We start from the raw sequence: 20,941 nt of genomic DNA, 5'->3' as shown, positions 1-20,941 counted from the left end.
TATCTATTTATCTATCAAACAAACAAAGGATCTATTATGCGGGTAAAAGAAAAGTTTTTACAGAGTCTGGTCTAGTTTTCTGCAGCTGACAAAGCAAAGAGGGCAAGTGAACACTAAAAATATCTAGCCCCGTTTTCAGACATGGTGTGAATTGTTGGTCTGCACTACTGGCTTCAGGTGATGTTATTTTAGGTAATAACTTAAAATATTACAATATATTAAAAGGTTTCTTAGCCTGGAGATGATTTTGGTTGTTGTCTTGAATAAACAAATAGATAGCAGTAACGTTGAACTGCTTAAAAACTAATTTAACATTGTAAATTGCTTGTAATCTAGTGTCAAAGGTAAATTTAGCCCAGGGCAGGTACGGCCAAGGAGTTAATGAATAATAAAGAGATCTAAGGGCTGAACTACTCGATATTCAAACTTGTACATGTCTGAAAGCGGTTTTACTACGTGAGTGCCAGTTCACATTAAAAAGCTACAAACTTTAGACAAAGTTAAAGATGTATTAAGTCACTTTTCTGGTGTAATGTCCACAGCCTGTCTGAAAATTAAAATGTTATAGTTTTGCCAAGAAAGTTCCAAAGTATGGCATTATTTATATATTTATTATTATATATTTATCCACCATGATTTCAATTACAGATGTTTTAACTTCTCTCTCATTGAAGGTCTTTCTCTATTTTTAATTTTATGATGATTATTTATGTTTTGATTTGCTTGTATTGTGATTTTAAAGTATTTCTTATTCGGTAACGCACTTTGAATTACTTTAAAATAACTTGCCTTGCCTTAACTTTGAAAAACATTTCATCTTACTGTGAGTGATGTTTCCTCTCCACGGATCAGATAAGTTTAATAAAGTGTGAAAAAATGTATAACACACTCAGATTTTTAAATAATGTTTCTGCAAAAAAGCCTTCGTCAGATCATTTTTTTTGCTTTGGACCACAGTATGAATGATCTGACGAAGGCTTTTTTGCCGAAACGTTATTTAAAAATAAAAAAAGCTTTTGGACATCGGCCATCTGAGTGTGCTATGCATTTTTTCAGTTTCATGTTACTGTTTCTTGCATTTGTACCTCAACGAGAACCTTAGTGTGTGTTTTCTGATTAATTTTATTCAGATAAATTTAATGCCATACTGTGGAACATTCCAGGCAAAGCATTAACACCTCCACGGAGAAGAAGGTGGTGGACCCTCCACCAGGAAAGTTACCAACCTCACTTCATTGGTTTGTAGTTCAAAAAGACTTAAGTCACACCAAACTCAGAGTCAGAAAACAGTAAAAAAGTTTCTATAGTTTCAGTGAAGAAAGTCGATGCATCAACCCAGAGTTCCCAGTGAGGGAGAAGGAGGGGCTAAGTACAGAGGGAGGAGCTAAGTACCAGGGGCGGGACTCGCTGCTTGACCTCCTCCAGATGCTCTAAAATATTCTTCTTTGTGATGATGCCCAACACAATCCTGCAACACACACCACACACATGTGCACACGGCCCCAAACACAAGAGGAACACAAAAGAACAGGGGGTAACTGAAAACAAAATGAACGATTCAATAAAAAAATAAAAATAAAAAAAAAACAATTAAAAGGCCCTATATTGCACTTTAGACCTACGTTATAAAGTTGTTTCCTCATCACAAACATGCCTGGAGTTGTGTTTTGTTTCATTCACACAAAACCTGCATATTTATTCTGTGTTCCTTTTTCAAACAATCAGATATGTGTGAATAAGACAAAACACAACTCTAGGTGTGTTTTTGAGGAGGTAACAACTTTATAACGCGGCTAAAAGCTCACAGGAGTCAGTTTGGCGTAATATAGGACCTTTAGGGTGTGGAGGTGTGTTAGGCTGTTCACTGGTTTCAGCTTCATGTTTATAAGTCATTTTTACTTCAGCCTAAACCAGGAACTACCAGTACTTCTCCACCCCCTTCCAAGTAGCTCGCCAAGGGATTTCAGAATTCTATGTATTGTGGATAATAAGTAAAATTTGATTAACTACCACTGGAAATGTACCAATGGTGCTCTGATAAATGGATAATGGTTTATGTTTCATAAGCATCTAACTGTTCCTCATCTAAGACTTGAAGTGGCTCTTATATTTACTTAGTTTCTTTGTGACTTCTGAAATCGTAGCTCTCTAGCATTTTTGTTGCTCACTGAAGAAAAAAGGTTGGAGACCACTGACCTAAACCCTTTCAGTCATAATCTATGAGGTTGTAGTCTATGTTTTGTTTTGTTTTGTTTAGTAGTGCTTCAAAATGACTGAATAAACTACTACTACTACTCCTACATCCTCCTTCTGTGTGAAGTACTTGATATTTTAGACAATAAAAGTTTTCTAGTATGTTTTAGAGCAGGGGGCTCCAACCTTCAACCTTCTCCAACCTTCTTCTTCCAGAGAGCTACTAATTTTAGCGGTCATAGGAAATAAAGTATACGTAAGAGCCTTGGAAAGACTTAAATGGGGTCCAGTTAGAAAATACATAAAATATAAACCATTATTTATTCATGAATGATGGATTTACAGCAATAATAAGCATTTAATTAATCACATTTGAGTTATTCGGGACAATATGTGTAATTTCAAAATCCCTTGGCGAGCTACTTGGACAGGGGTGAAGAGCTACTGGTGGCTCCTGAGCTAGAGGTCGGTGACCCCTGTTTTACAGAAATTAACCACTCTAACGCTAATCACTTTACCTTCATAATCAGGAGGAGTAATTATAATGATGGTTATGGTATGATTTTTTAACTTGTAAAATTAACCACCACGTTTTCTTCAAAGCCATAACACACCACCATAAACAAAAAAAAAAACTCATAAACTTAAAATTAACATAGAAAATGGTCTTTGTAGGCACAACTTTGAACCAGCAGGGGACGTTTACACAACCACTTCACTCACGCCATGAATTATCTTTATTGCTGATGTCCATTTAACAGACTTCATGTGCAAATTAAAATGTCTCCCCTGTTATGTTTTTGTTTAGATGTGGTTAGTTTGGACAGCTGAGTAGAGGAAGTGCAGCACAGTGGTTAGGCCAGCGCATGCAACTTGGAACGCCAAATAATTACTGAAGTAGGCACTCGAGATTACATTTTAGGCTTTAATAGTTAGTAATAGTGCATAAGTCCAAAAATATTTACTGAGGTAGTTACTTTATTTAAAATGTTACAAATGGCTAGGTCCTTGGTTTATGTAGTTCCTAGTTTAGTCCCATTTTAATCCTGGTTCAATTTTGGTTTAGTTTGGTTTAGTTCAGCCTTAGTCCTGGTTTAACAGTCCTGGATTTCATTCTAGTTTAAGTCTCTAGTTTTTATGATTTTGTGCCATTTTAGTCCCTGTATGTACATATTTAATTCTGGTCCCGGCTACTTAGAGAGTGTAATATTACTTAAAACTTTGAGATAGTACTGTTAAGGCTGAATAAATCTTGTGAAGCGTCTTTTGTATAACCTCTTGACATGTTCAGTTGTTGTTCTTACCCGTTGTGCGTGACGAGACACTGCCGTAGCCCCAGTTTCCTGAAGATGTCGACCACGATCTCCATGGGGGTGTGGTCGGTGACGGTAAAGGGGCTCATGTCCAGGATGGAGCGCAGCTTTAGCGGCCGGGGGCTGTCGGCCGGGAGCGTGGGCGCATGCTGTGTGAAGTAAACCCGCGAGTTCAGCATGATGCCCTCCTGTTTACGGCGAGCGTTTTCTACAGAGAGAGAAAATGTATTTAGGGCAACAATGACAGTGAAGAAGTTATGGGTTATTATTTTTAGTATTTTTGTTTAGACTTCACATTCAAAAGAATGTCTGACCTGTAAGATAGTGTGGAGTAAAATTATGTTATCAAAGTTTATAAAACATAACATTCTTTTTCCACACACAGTCTTTTTTTGGTAACTAACCACCACATAAATGATGTAAACATATGACACAGGATAAATCCAACAATATTTAAGAGACATTTATATAATATTTGCATTTTTTTAGCCTTCGGAAGCACAGCAAAAGAGATCTTGCTCATAGCTGGTATAGATAACAGTGCGCACATTTACATGGCCACGAAAAATCAGATAACTGGATGAACCTTATTTGCATAATTTTCCTGTGCATGTGTGAACAATCAGAAATAAATCAGATTACTCATTGTCTGTTGTTACAAGCACACCAAAATCTGATTAATGTCTAATTTCTAGACATTTGTAGCCACTAGAGATGCAAGTGTTTACACAGCATTTTGATAAGAAGATAACTCCCCAAATCAGATTTGTCTGCGCTCACCTATAGCGATAGTGATGTCCCTGCGCAGAGCAAAGCCCACCAGCCTCTGTGACTCCTTGGACACGATCACAGGGAAGCCATTATAACTTGTCTCATTGATGATGGCCTGCAGCTCCTCCACAGTCAGGTCGTCCTGGGTCAGCACAGCGAGGGGCGGGTCACTGCGGCGTGGCCTCATCACCTCGCGGGCCAGGGTCGTGTGCGTGAACTCCTCTTTCGCGTCCAAAAACGGGTATCCGTTCAGTCTGATGTGGGCCTCATAGATGCCCTCACGCCCAAACGCATCGCCCACCCACTTACTGGTCATGACTGCCGCCATCAGAGGGACGATGTACTCCAGACCGCCGGTCAGCTCGAACACGATGACCACCAATGATACGGTCATACGGGTCACACCGCCTGGGGAGCAGAGGAACAACTACAGCGCCAAATACACAGCAATGTAGTGCTCTGCATATACTATGTTTATAACTGTAAAGCAAAGAATGGATTTAAAAGAAATTATAAAGTGTTTTATTGTCAGAGAACCAGAAAATAGTGCTGGTACACTGTTAGCATGCTAGTTGTAAGCATTGTCTTTCAGCATTGCCATAGTCTTGCTGTACCTGCAGTTTAGACTTCTATAAACGTATTCTGAAATTAATGGGATTCTTGTATTAGTTTATCAGTTCGAATTTCCTCCTGGAGTTGTTTAAATTTTGCACTATGAACAGAATACTTTTAAAACATATTGCACTTGCCATGACAGTCAGAAAAATTGCAATATTAATTCACCAACCAAAATTAGCAGCCCTACTTTCCACTCTTAGACCTCGTTTCAAAAAATATTGTTTTTAGACCCCAAAAATCCTCTGTCCGTGTGGCTGAAAAACCAACAGTAAAATACATTTACTTGTCTCTAGACTCACCCAGACATGCAGCGGCTCCCACCATGGCGTACAGCCCTGGAGTGATGCAGTCGGCCCCCACCTCGCACCACTCTTTGAACAGGAACCAGTCGTGATGGTAATAAGCCAACTGCTCCACCGCAATTCCCACAATCCTCCCTGCTATGGCGCCTATGGCCATACTGGGAATGAACAGACCAGAGGGGACCTGGAAGAGACAAATATTTGAAGATGACTTTAGAAGCAAGTGCAATATTACTAGTAGAAAATGACAAATAGTGACTTGATATTTTATTAATAGTGACTGAACTGTAAACTTGACAATTTTTGAAGAAAGAATTGAAAAATCTAAAACTGAAGTGAATTGAAATGCCGCCAAAATAACAAACAAAAAAGCAGAGGCGTGCATGTACTTTAAATAAATCTACATGTAATTTTTGTTATTTTGTGTATATACTGTACATAAAAAACTCTGATTGAACTGACACTGAAGATGTAAGTATTTCTTTTGAGGTCAACTATTCTGATTCCGAAATGTATTTTAGTTTTCGTACTTTAGTTTCCATAAAGTAAAAAACAAGAGAATAGACTTTAGAAGGAGCCTCCCTCTCACCTTGAGTCCAAAAGTGAATATAGTCATGATGATTTTGAAGATGAGGGCGAGACACAGTTGCCACATGGCGGAGTAGACGCCTGGTCCCGCGGGTCTGTTGGGGTTGTCTGTGAACGCTTTGCTGCCGTTCATTTGGCTCCTGTACTGACACAGCTGAGAGGACTCTAGGGGGCCGCAGTCTGTGAACAGCTCTTTGATCAGCTCACTCGTGTTCTGGCGCGTGTACGGGTTTGGAAAGGCCACCACCGCTGTGATGGCAGCAACCAAAATCACCTCCAGGACAGGATACTTCCCTAAATGTAAAAAAAAAAAAAACAGATTGTGGGAGTTAATGTAAAGTTCATGATAAAAAGTTATTACAGTGTTTCCCTCTAATAGAAGAGATGGTGGTGGGCACCTATAGCACATTTTTGTTTTGCCCCAATGATCTAATAAGAAGCTGAAGAAAAATTGGCAATACAAATTATATTATATGGTTGTAGTATTCTGCCCTACAAATGCAAAAGAAGAGTGTGAAACTGAGAAAAATTACTTCAAAGTTTCTGTTTTGTCCAGACAAAAGTAGTTGCTATAATGAAGAAAAATTTGTATGCAAAAAAACATTGAGCTCAAAATGGAGCCTCTGACCTTATTTGTCAGTTTCTGTTGTCTGCCTTTGTATCATGAGCCAAAAATAAGGAGTCGTGCAAAGGCAAAAGGCAGAAACTGACATGATCATTATTATTTGCCTGATTTTCCTCAGACTTCCATCCATTATAAGAACATCTCACCGAGGTCGAGTCATCAGGGTGTTTGTTTGAAATTATATAGAAGAGCTCTGGATTTCCTGTTTAGTACTGATCAGGATCATGTGGCAAAACTTACACAGTTAAACAGCTTGACACAAGTGACTTTGCAGTATAGTGTGTACAGTACGAATAAATACACAACATACTTTCACATTAAAGATAATTTAGGTATAATTGAATACAAAAGTATATTTATTTAATGTGTTAAGACCCTGTGCCAAGGTCGCACCAAAAAGAAGGCAAAAACAAACAAAACAAACACTGTTACTGCCTTTTGTCTTTGAACGACTCTATTTTTGGCAGATGATACAAAGGCAGAGTACAAGAACTACCAAATAAAGGTCAAAGGTCAATTCTGAGCTCAATATTTTCACAATATTTATTCACATGATAAAGGAGGTCTAAAATACCCCCAAAATGGCATTAACTCATTATTGCCTCTGTAGGGCAAAATACACATAACTATATTCACACTCCCAAAATAATGGAAAATGTGGCTCGGTTGTGTCAATCATAGTTTCAGTTAATACCTGTGGGAAACTAGCTTGTCGTAACATCGTCGCCATCTTATAATCATGAGTCTATTCAAACCACTGTTCTTGGTTTAGCTTTTACACTCTACATTGACTGTAACCATACTGTGGGCTCAAAACTGTTTTGTGTTGCACTGATTTTAATTATTACATGCACAGAATAAGTAAATAGAAGAGTGACGTCTTGCCACTCTATGTGTTTAAGAATGATGAAAAATTAGGACCACTGCCATAGTAATTAACAATTTAAAAGTATATATTACATCTTTTGAATGGAAAAAAGCCCACAAAGTGTTTCATATAACAGGAAGCTAAACTCATGTATAATACATGTTGGAACACTTTGCCTTTGCACCACAGAACTGCACAGTCACTGGGGCACTTTAAAATCTTGCTCAAAGCACACCTTTTCTCCTTCGCATTTGCCCAGAGTTAGGAAGAGACACCTTGGTACCTTGCTGTTCTTATTATTATTTATTAAAATTCTGCTTGATTTGCTTATTATATGTTTTATTTCCCTGTAAATGTTCAGCACTTTGGTAAGCTTTGGCTGTTTTAAATGTGCTTCACAAATAAATTTGATTATCATTAGTAGGAGATCATGTTTCAAATTTTGTCTGTTTTTGGGCTAATGAATAAAGCTTAAAACTTGACATTAATTACCAAATCTTGTGGACTTGCGGCGTCTGCACCAGGCGATGTTGGCCCGGATGAAGAAGGCCCCCCAGAGCCCCCCGAACACCCCGAGAAGGATGAAGGGGAGGAGCTCAAACAGGTACCAGGGCGTGTGGTACTCCACGTAGAACAGCACCAGACGACTGTTACCAAACGGGTTTATGGAGCGCAGCACGAATGCAGCCACCAGAGCAGCGAATGAACGCCACAGGGTCTTCAGAGGGAAGTAGTAACTCACCTGAACCAGACACAAGGCACAGAGGTGAGGGACTGAATATTGTTTTGGTCACACAACATCTTTAAGTTATAAATGATGAAGTATCTCATATATGATTAAAACAAATAAAATTAACTGAAATTTGCAATAACAATAACCGAAATATCGTGATATTGCATCGTCAAAAGTCTTATAATAATATCGTGAAGTATCACAATTTATTGAACTACAAGTTTCATTGCTTAAATTCTTCGTTATGGTGCAGGAATAGCTTAAAAAACAGTTGCAACTACATAGACCATGATCCTTTGCTCCATTTCAGCACAGAAGAAATTATGTTATTAAGCACTTATACAAATGACTGAACCAAATGCTTTTCCAAGGTAAAACCTAAAGGTTTTAAAAGTAGCATATTCACAATTCAGTTACTCTCCACAAAATATCGCAAACAATATCGAACCGTGACATGCATATCATGAAAATATCGTATCGAGGGATTTGGCTATCATTACATCCCTAGTTATTAATGAAAAATTCTTTGGGAAATCCTGCATTTTTACTGTGAACGGGGTCAACTCTCCACAGCTCTGTCTCAATTTGATAAGTTTAAGGCCATGCTGGGAAACATTCCAGGCAAAGCAACACTGCCTCTAAACTATAAATTTTCTGGTGATATAAATGACATAAATAGTTCCTGTCATTGACCTAAAATCTACATTTCGACTGTGTCAGTACCTCCTCTAAACTGAAGAGCACTCCTCCGATGGGCGCCCCAAAAGCCACAGACACGCCCGCAGCAGAGGCCGCCGAGAGGACCTGCAGAAAAAAATCAAAAGCACCTCAGAAAACACACTCTACAGTTTACTCCACCTGTGGCCTTAACTATTACATCTGTCAGTGAAGTGCAAAGCTTTTACACCAAGCACTACTACTATATTGTCTTTTTCAAAGGGTAGGGACTAACAACAAAAATAGGCATAAACCAGGACAAACTATAACAAAATCGGGTAAAATTTGGACTGAGCCACATCTAAAGCAGCACTTAAACTAGATCTGAATAAGGCCTAAATCAAGAAGATAATAAAAAATATACCACGACTAAACTACTACAGTCCTTATCCAGAACATAATCAACATAACAAGGAAAAAATTATAAAAAATTCAAAAATTACCAAATGAAAGAATCTAAAATTTTAGCCCAATCCCTTCAGTCGTTCCAGAGTTGCCACCAGGGGGGTATTTTTGATTGCCGCTCAATTTTTTTCTTTTCTTTTTGAGGTCCAAGATCGATTTTCTCCAAGCAGATATTTACAAACTAACTGCTGAACCTGAATATTTGAGAGGATGACCATTTCTGACAGCAATCTCACACTATTCTGAGCTTTCATGTGGATAGTGTGGAGTCACAGACCAGATTTGACCTTTTTGGACCCTTCTTTGGACTCTCACTTCCCCATGTGGGCACAGTTAGATGTTGATAACATTTTTACCAGATAAACTTTGGTATATTCTGATTAGTTTAAAGTAATAAACACATCTACTATCAACTTCCTTTATTTCAAATGCAATTTTAGAAATGTTTTCAGCCAAATCTGAGATGGCTCATAGGGCAGGGCGGCTGATTTCATATGGACGAACCCTTTTGCTTCCTGATTCTCATTGTTTTGCTTTTGACCTTTGACATCTCACCTCTCGTTTCTTGGCTTCATTCTTGCTGTATTTAGGGAAGAGGTAGGAGAAGATGTTTCCGCAGCAGCAGGCCACGTGCACTAGGGGGCCCTCTTTCCCCAAACTCAACCCAGATGCCACAGCCAAAACCAGAGTGATGGTCTTTATCATCAAGGTCCATTTTCCCAAGTAGCCTCTGATAATAAAGCCACTGAGAATAGTTTTAATCTGGAGAGAGAAAAACACATGAGGTCACATTATATTGAACATTTGAACTAGGGTCAAAAGTAATAAAAAATCTGACACTAATCAATACTAAAACTTTAAAACTAGATCCTAAAAACTCACATTCACAGAACAGATATGAGCCTTCTTGAAGAACTTAAATATACAACTCAATACAGTTCAATAAAAAATAAAGACTGTGACACTAAACATCTTTGTTAAACCACTTCTTGAGCAAAGTTAATATCAAACACACATATTTTAATCCTCAAAACAGTAAAAATGTCAAATGTGTTGCATAAAAGAGTTTCCTTCCAAAAAACGAACAACAAAATTGTAGCGCTGTAACAAAATAATTCAGGAAAATATGCCAAAAAATATATCGATACCGCAGCCCTCGATATCGATACTGTATCATCACATTAAATTATACGATATATTGATATTTCGATATTTTTGCACACCCCTAATCACCGTGGTATAGGAATTGGTATTGAATATCATGACAACACTGATTTCTTTGCCTTTATCAATGAGGCAAAATTGATTCTCTTCCATATTTTACACTGAGGCAGACAAGATTACTTTTTTGTGGTGTAGTTTTACAGTTGTTGGTGTAATATGAATTTGTGGGTTTTTAGCATTTACCATAATAGCAGAATAGGAATATATAGTAGTGTATAGAATTTACATCTATATAAAGGTGCAATGTGTAGCTTTTCTGTCAGAGAGTACACTTTTTGGATCAACTCTGAGAACGATGAGAATTACCGTAGCCTGTTCTCATGGTAACACATGTGTTCCTCACAGCACCGCCACTCTATCTTTCGGTCCCTTTTGAGGGAAAATATCGAACCACTTCAAGGCCTTTTAATAAAAACCACAGATTTTCTTTGCCTTCCCGAGAAAGCACTTAATAAAACCAATTTATAACAACTTTAGACAACACCATGTGTCTGAGTGTCTGCAAATATAATGCAGACGAGAGGAAGAGCGAAAGCTGCAAATTATGTTACATGAAAATTGTTGTGTTATGTGGCTCAGTAAGTGGATTCATTTGTTCAGGAAATTAAAGCTAAAATCCTTGTTTACCAAAGAAAATATTGTAACAGAAGTGGTACAAGCCTATACTAGTAACTGGCCAAATATGGAAATCTATATTAGTACTACACTACTTATACAATACTGCAAAAACCTTGACACACAATTGAGATTTTGATCCCAAAGTACATCAAAATCAATTATACAACAGCAAGGTAATTTTCAACAGAAAGTAAAACTCATTTATATTTGTTTGCAGTTTTATCTTGTACTAGTTCTGTTAAAGACCATTCAAATACTATTCAAATGTTTATACAAATGAGCATGTAGTTTTGATACTAGTGTCTAGGTATAGATTATTTTTGACATCCCTGTGTATAGATATTTTGATTACAGTCGTGGCTCTCACCTCAGGGATCCCAGAGCCGCAGGCGTATGGAGCAAACACTTTGACAAGGCAGACGGCCAGAAAGGCAAAAGACAGCGCCCAGTAAATGTACATGAAGTAGTTCATGATGTAGGAGCCTGGGCCCTGGAGAGACACACGTGAAAGAAGAGTTACAACAAAATACAAACTTAAGAATGTTTGAGTCAGACAAGGAGGAAGATTTATTTTAGTAAATTCAAGAAGTCTTTATCTGTTGTGGTGTCTTAGTTTCTGAAATAATTATGATAATTATTTTATCTATTTATTTTATCAATATGGCTATTTATTATTCTTTAAATCCTGATACAAAAGAAAAAAGTGATAATGATGTAATTGACAACATATACCTAAAGGTTGCAGAAAACCCAAGGCACTCAGTCATGGCTGAATTTGGTGCTAAAAATGACACGCTCCTTGATTGTCTTTGGTGGATTTCTAATAAGGAGAGACATACCTAAAGGTGTTTTTGTGTAACAATTGTACAGACTATTTAAGACAGAGCTGTAAATTTCCACTCCTCATGTCTTATCTCTTTTACAATCAAGATTTTAGTATCTGTAGAGCTTCCACTGTCAGTGGTTAAAGTCTCACAACACCACACATTTTAGTCAAAGATTTAGACTGAATTAAAGTCCTTTATTTCTTTATGGGTGTTTGTCAGCATTAAAACATGCACCTATGAAGTCTTTGTCTCCACAGACCTGATTTGTAGACCAATCACAATATTTAAAGCATAATTTATTGCTACAGAAACATCATGATAAGCAGCAATACTGAAAGTGCTTTCTTGAGCTGTACCAGAACAAATATAACAGCACATAGGCTTGTATACACACTGCAAATTTCTCTGATCTGGCCAAGATTTTAAAATCATGTTATTCATATCGTTTTCAGATTTATAATCTACTTACTAGTTCTGAGACTGCTTAATTCTAGTCTAGAGGTAATTTATTTTAAGATAAATTGTCAAGTGAAATGATCTTTAATAATTAATAATTATGATGATAATTTCACTACTTTTAAGACATTTTTGGATAGATTTAAGTGTTTGTATTTCATATCTTTGGCCAAGCTTTTTTGCAGTGCACCCAGGGACCACTTTAGAATATACCTGGACTAACTGAGAGACCATGAAAATATAAAGTACTATGATTTAATCTTCAAAATCTCTTTCTATTGTCTAAATAAAGGATATTTTTAAATTATTGTTGTTCGACTGGAATCAGTATTGAGTATCGAATCCATTCCTTAGTATCAAAATCGTTTAAAAGTTTAGTATCGTGACAGCACTAGTGAGAATTTACCTCGGCCTGTCCCAGGATGAGTTCAGCCCAGCTCTTCCACTGGGGGCACTTGTCTCTCTCGGCGAAGGTGGTCTCGTTGGACGTCCAGCAGCACTGCTCATGGTTAAACCACATGGCACTCAGGCACACACCCTCCTTTATGTCATTCATCCAGTCTGCAGCTATGTCAATCAGGCCGGCCAGAGCGCCTGAGGAGAGAGAGAGAGGAGACAGAAAAGAAGAAGAAAGAAGGAAGAGAGAGGAGAAGAGAGAGAGGAGAGAAAGAGGAGAGACGGCAGGAGAAAAAGGTGTGGGAAAAGGATGGGAAGACAGAGAAAATGGAGTGTGAGAAGAGACATGAAAAAAGGAAAGAAGGTGTGAGAGGAAAGAGAGAACAGAAAAGAGAAGATAAAAAAAAAAAGAAAGGGAAGAGATCAGATAAGAAAGAACATCAAAGCAATCTTCCTGTTAAGATTTTTTTGTTCAATCTAAACTGAGTCAAAGGATTATCTAAATTAAACAACCATATGTAGAAACATTTGAAGTGTGTTTTTAATTCATTCGATGCTTTATAAAATAATAATACTCATAATTTTGACAATTATTGACAAAGCAATTTGGGTCAGCATGCGAGTGTCAGCAGCAGTGTGTTGAGAATCTATGACAAAGACATTTTATTATTATTTTTATTTATTGTACCTGAGGCTAAACCAGTCAGCGTCACCACCAACCACCCAGACCACGCGTCGTACAGGCTCTTTGTGAACTCCCATGCCGACTCCTTCTTCTTACTGTTGATCTAAAAACAAAACCATTAAACCACTGTCAGTCATAATTTCACTGTTGAGTTATTTAAGTAATTTAGAGGACTTGTTTAAAAGCACTTTAACATCTGCAGCAAATGTAATATTAAAGGTGGACTATGAAACTTTTCTGGTGAATGGTCTACCATCTGTTTGTTTTAAGCTTTATTCTCATGCCAAAACAAACATATAAACTCATAGTGGTGAATAATTAGGATGCTCAAAATGCATAAGGTAAATGAGGAATAACTTTGGACCGATGCGAGTTCTGTTCTGAGTTTTTAAGACTGTGAAATCACGTACAACCCCTTTAAGTGTTCAGTTTTTCTGTGTGCACTAAATGAGGTCTATCCTTCTGTCTAGGTTTTATCTACATCCTTTACTCATGTTGATAAAGCCACTTCCTGTTCCTGTAGCAGCAGGTTGTAAAAAATGTTTCAATTCAAACAGCTTTAAAATTCTCAGAGATAAAATTCCTTTGAAGTAGGTTTAAACCGAATCAATGGACTCAGTGTTGACACAGAGGAGTTACATCAGCTCCTGGAAAAGTCTACTGAGGGCAACTGTATTTTCAAAACAAAACCTGTGGGGCAATGGTTTAAATGATTAACTAGGGGTGAGCGATAATGACAAAAAAATCCAATTGATTTCGATATAAAAAAACAAACTGTGTGGTTGTAGCTGACTAAAGGAATTCTTGGTTGATTAAGATCATGTCCTGCTGATCAATTAGTGAAATAAAAAGGGGGTGGGGAACTATTATGTCCCTCTATATGTGACCCAAGCTGAACTCACAAGGCTACAACTACACAGGACTTGCACAGGACACATTCATGCATAAAAACACTTGGGAAAAATGTTATGTTTATGTAAAAAACACATTAAACTTCACTCCCAAATCTTCAGCAAACACTTTTCTGCTCTTGTCGTATAAACCCTTATAATCTAAAAAGAAAAATTTGTTGAATAATCAGGTATCACACAAAAAATACTGTAATTTCTGGACTGACTTGAGTGCTCCTGAATATAAGCCAATAAAATTTTAAAAGAAAAAAAAAATTGTACATATATAGGCAGCATTTGTCTATAAGCCGCAGGTGTCCACGCTGTAACTTGAGATTTTTACACAGAAAGATTTCTTAAAATTTCTAATTAAATACTGCTATATGCTTTTCTGAACAGTGCCTGTAAGACAGCAGCAAAACAACAGTATTATGACAGGATTATCACTGATGACTCTTTGTGATCTACTGCGCCTGTCTCCTGCAGAAAGAGCCACTGTCCAGTCTCGTATCATGTCAGTGTCTTGTAGAATTTCAGCAGATTTCAGGCTCTCTTGTCATTTAAGTACTCACCTGCATTTAACACATACGAGTTATTAAGATGTATCCCACTCACTAATGTACATTTAGCATCATAATTTATTTTATTACATGGAGATAAACTACTTTAGTGTTGACAACAGCGCCAGCTAATGTTGCAGCTTCATGTGAACTGCACTGACCCCGACGTGACAAATAGTTCGTCCATATATTAGCCGCATTGTTGTATATAAGTTCAAAGTGTGAGAAAAAAGTAGTAGTGGTTTATAGTCCGGAAATTACGATAAATGGACAGTAACATTTAACACAAGTGCAGAAGTATCATCTTATAGCCTTGTTTGAAAGATTAAACGCTAAAAAAGTATAAACCTGCTTGTCTCCATGGTGATATCTCTTATCGCTTTACCTGGAATATTCCTCTGAATGGGATTACATTAATCTCCATGGAGAGAAGTAGTGCCCCAAGTTACAATTCTGATTTGGGGCGAGGTGACACAGCACACAGTCAGAATGCTTTGCAAGGTATCAAAACATCCGGAATCGAATTAAAGAACAATAAAGAAGTTTAATGCCATACTGTGGAACATTCCAGGCAAAGCAATGACATCTCACAGAGAAAATTATAGCGGACCTCATACTACAACTACAACATAATAATCTAATTTACAGGTTCCATGATGTTGAGTAACCATGGCGACTAACCTTGCGGTGGCGCTCTCGGTCCTTGCACTTCTCACGGACCCAGTCGATGGTGTGGAAGTCGTCGTAGGTCCCCACTCCAGGGATGGGCTCCTCCAGGAAGTCCAGCAGGTGGGTGGAGCTACTGGCCCCGCCCCCATTCGACATGGCGTAGTTAGACCCTGAACACAACGCACAGAATTTATATCAACATTACTGAACATTCGGCTTCTGTTTTTGATATGAGTCTTTGCGAGTGTAACAATATATGAAGAGTATCGCAAATGGAGCTCAACAAGCCCACTTCAAAGTCGTCTCTGGTTCCAAAAGTAATTTTCCCATTCATTTTTCCCATAATAATAATTAAAACATTAAGACTTCAAAGTCACTGTAGGTGCTAATCAATCTACGTCACAACTCATGTCCATAATGTAGTTGTTTTAAGTCCAAAAGGCACATTTAAAATGCAAGATTTGACTAAATGTTTTAATAACTTAGCGGTTTATAAGGTTTCGGGAATGGATTTTAAATAAAAGTCATGTGGTCGTTAGTTACCATAGAGCCGATTAACCTTGAACAAGTTTTTTTTGGAAAGTCTATGGGGAAAATAAATGGGATATTTACTTTTGGAACCAAGGACAGGAGCAATTGTTGAACTCCATAGGCAATCTGAACTGTATGGAAAAAAAAAAAAAAAAAAAACTCAAAAATCAAAAAGGCTGATAACCCTCCCTGTGTGTTCTGTGTATGTATGGGATTTTAGTTGCATTTTTTGCCTATTTTTAATTTTTTTAATATACAATAATCATGTTTTTAAAAAGGTGTTATAATGTAAAATAAACTTTCCATTTCAATTGCTCATTGCATGTCTGTTTAATTCTGTATTGTCCTATTCCTCATCAGTGCCTGCTGCTTTGAATCTGTTCAATAACCAGAACTTGGAAGTAAGACACCGGATCATACATGGAGAGAAAGATAAGAAGCCAGAGAGAAGGAGAGAAGGAGGAGAGAGAAAGGGAGATAGAGAGAGCTGGCAGACAAACTGATATCACCAAAACAGCAGCTGAGGTTTGAGCCCTCAAGTGACACAGAGGAAAGGAGAAGTGACTAAGTTTAAGAAAGTTCAACTACTTCCAAGTTTATTTACTAGACTACTGTGCATTAAATTTAACTTAAATTCAGGTTTGTGCAATTTTTTGTTTAGCTTTGTCAACAAATTGTGCAAAGTTTTAAACAAATATAGCTTTTAACATGATACGAATAAAGTAAAACCAAATCAGGATGAACTAGGGCAAGCAAAAACCATTGTACCTAAGTTGCGATGATCAGACTCAAGATCTGAATTAAGATGAACCTTGGCTAGACAACCAGTTTATTTCTGTCTTTTTGGTATTTTTCTTAAATGTATTGGTCTGATTGAATGTATTTAAACTCAGATATAGTGTCACTATAGTGTATATGCGGTCGTAGAATCAGTTCTTAGTGCACGGCCATCAGGTAGCATTGCGTTATACTGGCTGGCTCGTATCTTGTCTGGGATGACTCATATAAAAAACGAAGGGCGTTTTTCAGTCCAATCCTGCATAGGAACAAAATGTCTTATCAAATATTCTTTTTCTTTTTTCGGGGCATGATGTGCGTGGCTGCCTAAAGAAGCACAGGACAATTTAAGCAACATCGTCAATCAGCTAAAACAGGTTTGATGACGCAGAAGGAGATGCTGTAAAAATTGGGAAATTATCACTATTGTATTTACTATCCTACATCATTTTCATTGCGTATGAAAGGGGCCAGATGGAAAGAAACTCTAAAATATGATTAAAGAGTCTATACCTGATTTCAAACCATGAGTCAGGAGCGTGTTTTAGATTGAACTTTTAGCCCCCCGCTCACTTTCTGCTGCTGTGAGATTGCACCATGACACAGCAACAACTGTTTTGGATGGTGTCAGTCAGTAAGATTAACACAATTTCTTAGTATCAATGTGTCTGATAAGATAGAAAAGAAAAATATGACCTGGATTGTCTATAGTTTCTGTAAAATGCTACGTAAAATTAATAGATTATATTTTAACAGACTCATTTTGTTCCTTATTTAACTGCTTTTAACATACAGTGCTTGATGTAACGAGCACTTCTCTTGACAAGAATAAATTAAAAGCAATAAATGGCTTCACACGCTGGTGGAGTAGGCAGTGCAGATTTTAAAAGGCCCATAGTGCGATATTTTCTGATCTGTTACATTTGTTCTTATCAAAAACATACCTGGAGTTTTATTTTGTTCATTAACAAACAGACCCTGGCTTCTCCCAAACAGAAAACACCTTGTGATGTCATGTGATAATGCAAAAAGCGCTCCACTGTGTTTTTAAACTCCATACACCCACTAGAATCATTTGGATAATTTCAGGTAGACATTAACACAAGATGTAACTAAGCATTTTGAGCACTGAAGATGAAGCCTACAGGTATGTTTTTGGTTGGGCAACAGCATTAGGACATGGTTTCTCAGTTTTGCGTAATACAAAACCTTTAAGTAATAGAATTATAAAAGCCTACGTGATGTCTTGTCTAGCACAGACTACATATGAGTGTTCTGAGGTCTCTCCTGTGTCTCTGCATGAGGTCTACACTCTCCTACTACAGTGCAGCAAATCAGATGAGAGGTTTACAACTGATTAGTGTGAGTCAGCGGGGCAGCTCTGCATCAGGTGACCAGTCATGTGACCAACCCTGACAAAACCCCTGTATGTACTGAGGGCTATTCTTATTGCCATCATCTTTATGCATTAAAGTTGAGGATCAGAACAAGTTTAATGAACCTCCATGCAAAAGTAAAAAGATATCTACAGGTTTATCCTTATTTCCTAAATCTATGTTTACTTTATATTTGATTTCATGTATTCCAAGACTGCATAATGTTTAATAGAAATGACAACAGGTAAGGGTTATCATTAGGCAGCAAAAATGTAATTAGAACAACTGCACAACATATCCTAAATTCTAACAACACTGCCACAATCCAACCAAATATGTGTTAATAAATACATTTACAGTCACACGGCATCACACATTTCCACCACTGCATGAACTGCCTCAAGTCAAGAGCAAAAGGGTAATTAACCAAAATCAAATGTGCTTCTTTAAAAAGTCACTGGGGGCTTTCTGTCTCTGCTCGCTTGCCGTAATAATCTAACAAGCCCTGAAGGAGCTGCAGAGGAGAACATAACAGCGGTGACAAACAACACCCTGGATATAAGGTTATATTATAGGTTAAATGTGCAATAAAATAACGACACAGGTTGGCCTTTACCTTAAGAGTTACTGGAGGGAGCTATATCATGACAATGAAACCACACTGAGAACAACAAGTGCGTAAATACTGCAAAAACACGACAAATCCTTTAGAATCGCCTATTTCACGCCGAGTTTGCGCCTTCGAAAATTGAATGGATGTTTAGTTAATGTAAAGGCTATAGGCCACAAGTAGGCTTTTCTTGGGTCACTGTTTTAGCATTTATAGGTGACAGACATGCCCTTGCTTCATGTTAATGTTCAACAGAAAATAAATATCTATTAGAAAATGTAATAAAGCTAATCCACATGGTTGTATGAAATGCGCTGGAGTAAGATATGTGCAGGCTCGGTTAAGTAATTACGCATGTCAATACTATATGCTTGTTTTGGCCTCTCGTTCAATTACTCAGATTTTAAGGTTATTTGGTCGTACCTCTGTTGGATATTTCATGCAGAGGGATGGTGTCGCCTCCCCCGTCGTAAGGGAGGTAAGGATCAGCTGCCGCGTCCTCCTCCTCCATGTTGACAGTCGGGAGGCTAATGCTAAAGCTAGGCTAATGCTCACTGCTAGAACGCATCGCGGCTCTCTCCGCCTGTGTCTGCCATGTTTGACACGGGACAACAGCGACAACAGCTCCGTGAGGGTATCCGAGTCAACAGCCCCCTCCCTGGGTGGTTTTGCCCCGGGTCTCTCGGTCTCACTGGCTGCGGTTCAGTGACGGTGCTGCGTTTGGAGCTGACGCAGCGGGTGGTGTTCTACATAGAAATGCACCCCCAGCTATTTGATGTATAGAATCAGTCTCTTCTGTATCTCCAAAAATAAAAATCCAAAAAAAGTCCTGTTAACTAAATGTAATACGAGTTATTAATTACCATATAATAATAATATAATCAGTATAAAGTGTAAGTGAAACTAGGTACCCAGTCATGGTTTGTCCCAAATGGTATTCATGGGTTTCAGTTTCCTGTTAAACATTTTTGTCCCATTCAAAGATATGACATTTTGTTATTATTGCAACAGTCCTAATTTCTCATTCTGAAACTAATGGACTTTCCAGACCATTTAAAAGTGCAAATTGACAAGGGGGTAAACTTAAGATCTGATACCAACATTTGATATTAGGCTATTACATAAATATAATAAAAACTATGAGAATGGAAAATATGAATCTCTTGTGGCATTAATGCATAGGTGTAAATACGGAAAAGTCTGAAGCCTGCAATAAACTGACTGACAGGTTAATCATATGTGAATGTGTTTGTTGACAAGATAAAAAAAAACAGCTTATGTGAGGTGTTGCCACAACACTAGCTGGCCTGCTTTTTGTTTCTGTAGGTCATGGGAAAGACCAAAGAACAGTTTACAAGGAGATCATATAGTTAGAGTCTATTCGATTTTGTGCAAAGCAATTCTGAGCACAGATAAACAGGCCTAATGACTTTCTCTAATGTCCAAGAATGTAACAACAAAGATGCAATTCCACCCTATATGCACAATATATTAACAACAAAGAAATACAAATGAATTTCAGTTACAGGTGGTACAAATACATTATTTGAAAGATAGTTGATAGTGATCATTAAAAGAGAAGAGTACTACTGTGTTCCTTTGTGTTTAGTTACAAGACTTTTTGAAGAATCTTGAATATATGTGAAGAGGGAACTGACAAAAAGCCTTGGATGTTAACAAGTCCAAAATGTTTATGTGCACAAAACCAAAACACAGGATAACAACAATGCAAAAAGACCGCACAACATCAAACAGGGAATCTGATACCAGCCTACTTAAAATCATTATGTACTGAGCCATTCCAACTCACAAGACAGTCACTGTTTTGGCTGTGTTTCCATACAAACTCATGCAACCAAACAAGTCCATTACAAGTCCATTATTCCCAAAACAAGTATAATGTTTCTGGTACTATCCGTTTGTTATTACTACAACAATGTGTTATTTTTCTGTGAATTTTCTAGGCTAAATAATTTATCTCATAGTGAGTAATGATCCCCAAAATATTTTATCACATTGGTTTTAAGCAGCTAGATTCCCTTCCACAATGTCCATTTATCCAGAGTGGGATTGGCACAAAGACTTAGCTTCTTTTGAACCCATGCGGTCGGATGGTGACTTTTTCAATTTTGTAGTCACTAATATATTTGATATGCCATTTTCCCCACAACAGTTTTGCCAAGTCACAC

At 37.6% G+C, this 20,941-nt stretch overlaps 1 protein-coding gene across 5 annotated transcripts in view; it reads right to left on the bottom strand.

The window, feature by feature from the left end:
- The window catches only part of clcn3 (chloride channel 3), a 42,590-nt gene that overhangs the window by 7,505 nt on the left and 14,144 nt on the right, over nt 1–20,941 (bottom strand). For 2 of the 5 annotated variants that reach the window (XM_020936385.2, XM_020936387.2), the window contains 12 exons: nt 15,471–15,628; nt 13,343–13,442; nt 12,665–12,852; nt 11,343–11,465; nt 9,689–9,895; nt 8,735–8,815; nt 7,771–8,020; nt 5,787–6,079; nt 5,195–5,381; nt 4,287–4,685; nt 3,498–3,714; nt 1,393–1,468 (listed from right to left, as the gene is read on the bottom strand). In XM_020936385.2, the coding sequence (XP_020792044.2) occupies nt 1,393–1,468; nt 3,498–3,714; nt 4,287–4,685; nt 5,195–5,381; nt 5,787–6,079; nt 7,771–8,020; nt 8,735–8,815; nt 9,689–9,895; nt 11,343–11,465; nt 12,665–12,852; nt 13,343–13,442; nt 15,471–15,628 (2,279 nt within the window). Of the gene's footprint in view, nt 1–1,392; nt 1,469–3,497; nt 3,715–4,286; nt 4,686–5,194; nt 5,382–5,786; nt 6,080–7,770; nt 8,021–8,734; nt 8,816–9,688; nt 9,896–11,342; nt 11,466–12,664; nt 12,853–13,342; nt 13,443–15,470; nt 15,629–19,175; nt 19,680–20,941 lie in introns of those variants that run through there. The other 3 variants (XM_020936386.2, XM_020936388.2, XM_055156098.1) reach the window with 3 other exon arrangements.

This window comes from Boleophthalmus pectinirostris, unplaced genomic scaffold, assembly GCF_026225935.1.
Source record: "Boleophthalmus pectinirostris isolate CB_2022bp ecotype Guang Dong unplaced genomic scaffold, ASM2622593v1 HiC_scaffold_20, whole genome shotgun sequence".
Classification (NCBI taxonomy): Eukaryota; Metazoa; Chordata; class Actinopteri; order Gobiiformes; family Gobiidae; genus Boleophthalmus; species Boleophthalmus pectinirostris.
Note: the sequence above shows the minus strand (reverse complement) of the source record. Positions and strands in the feature narration are given on the sequence as shown.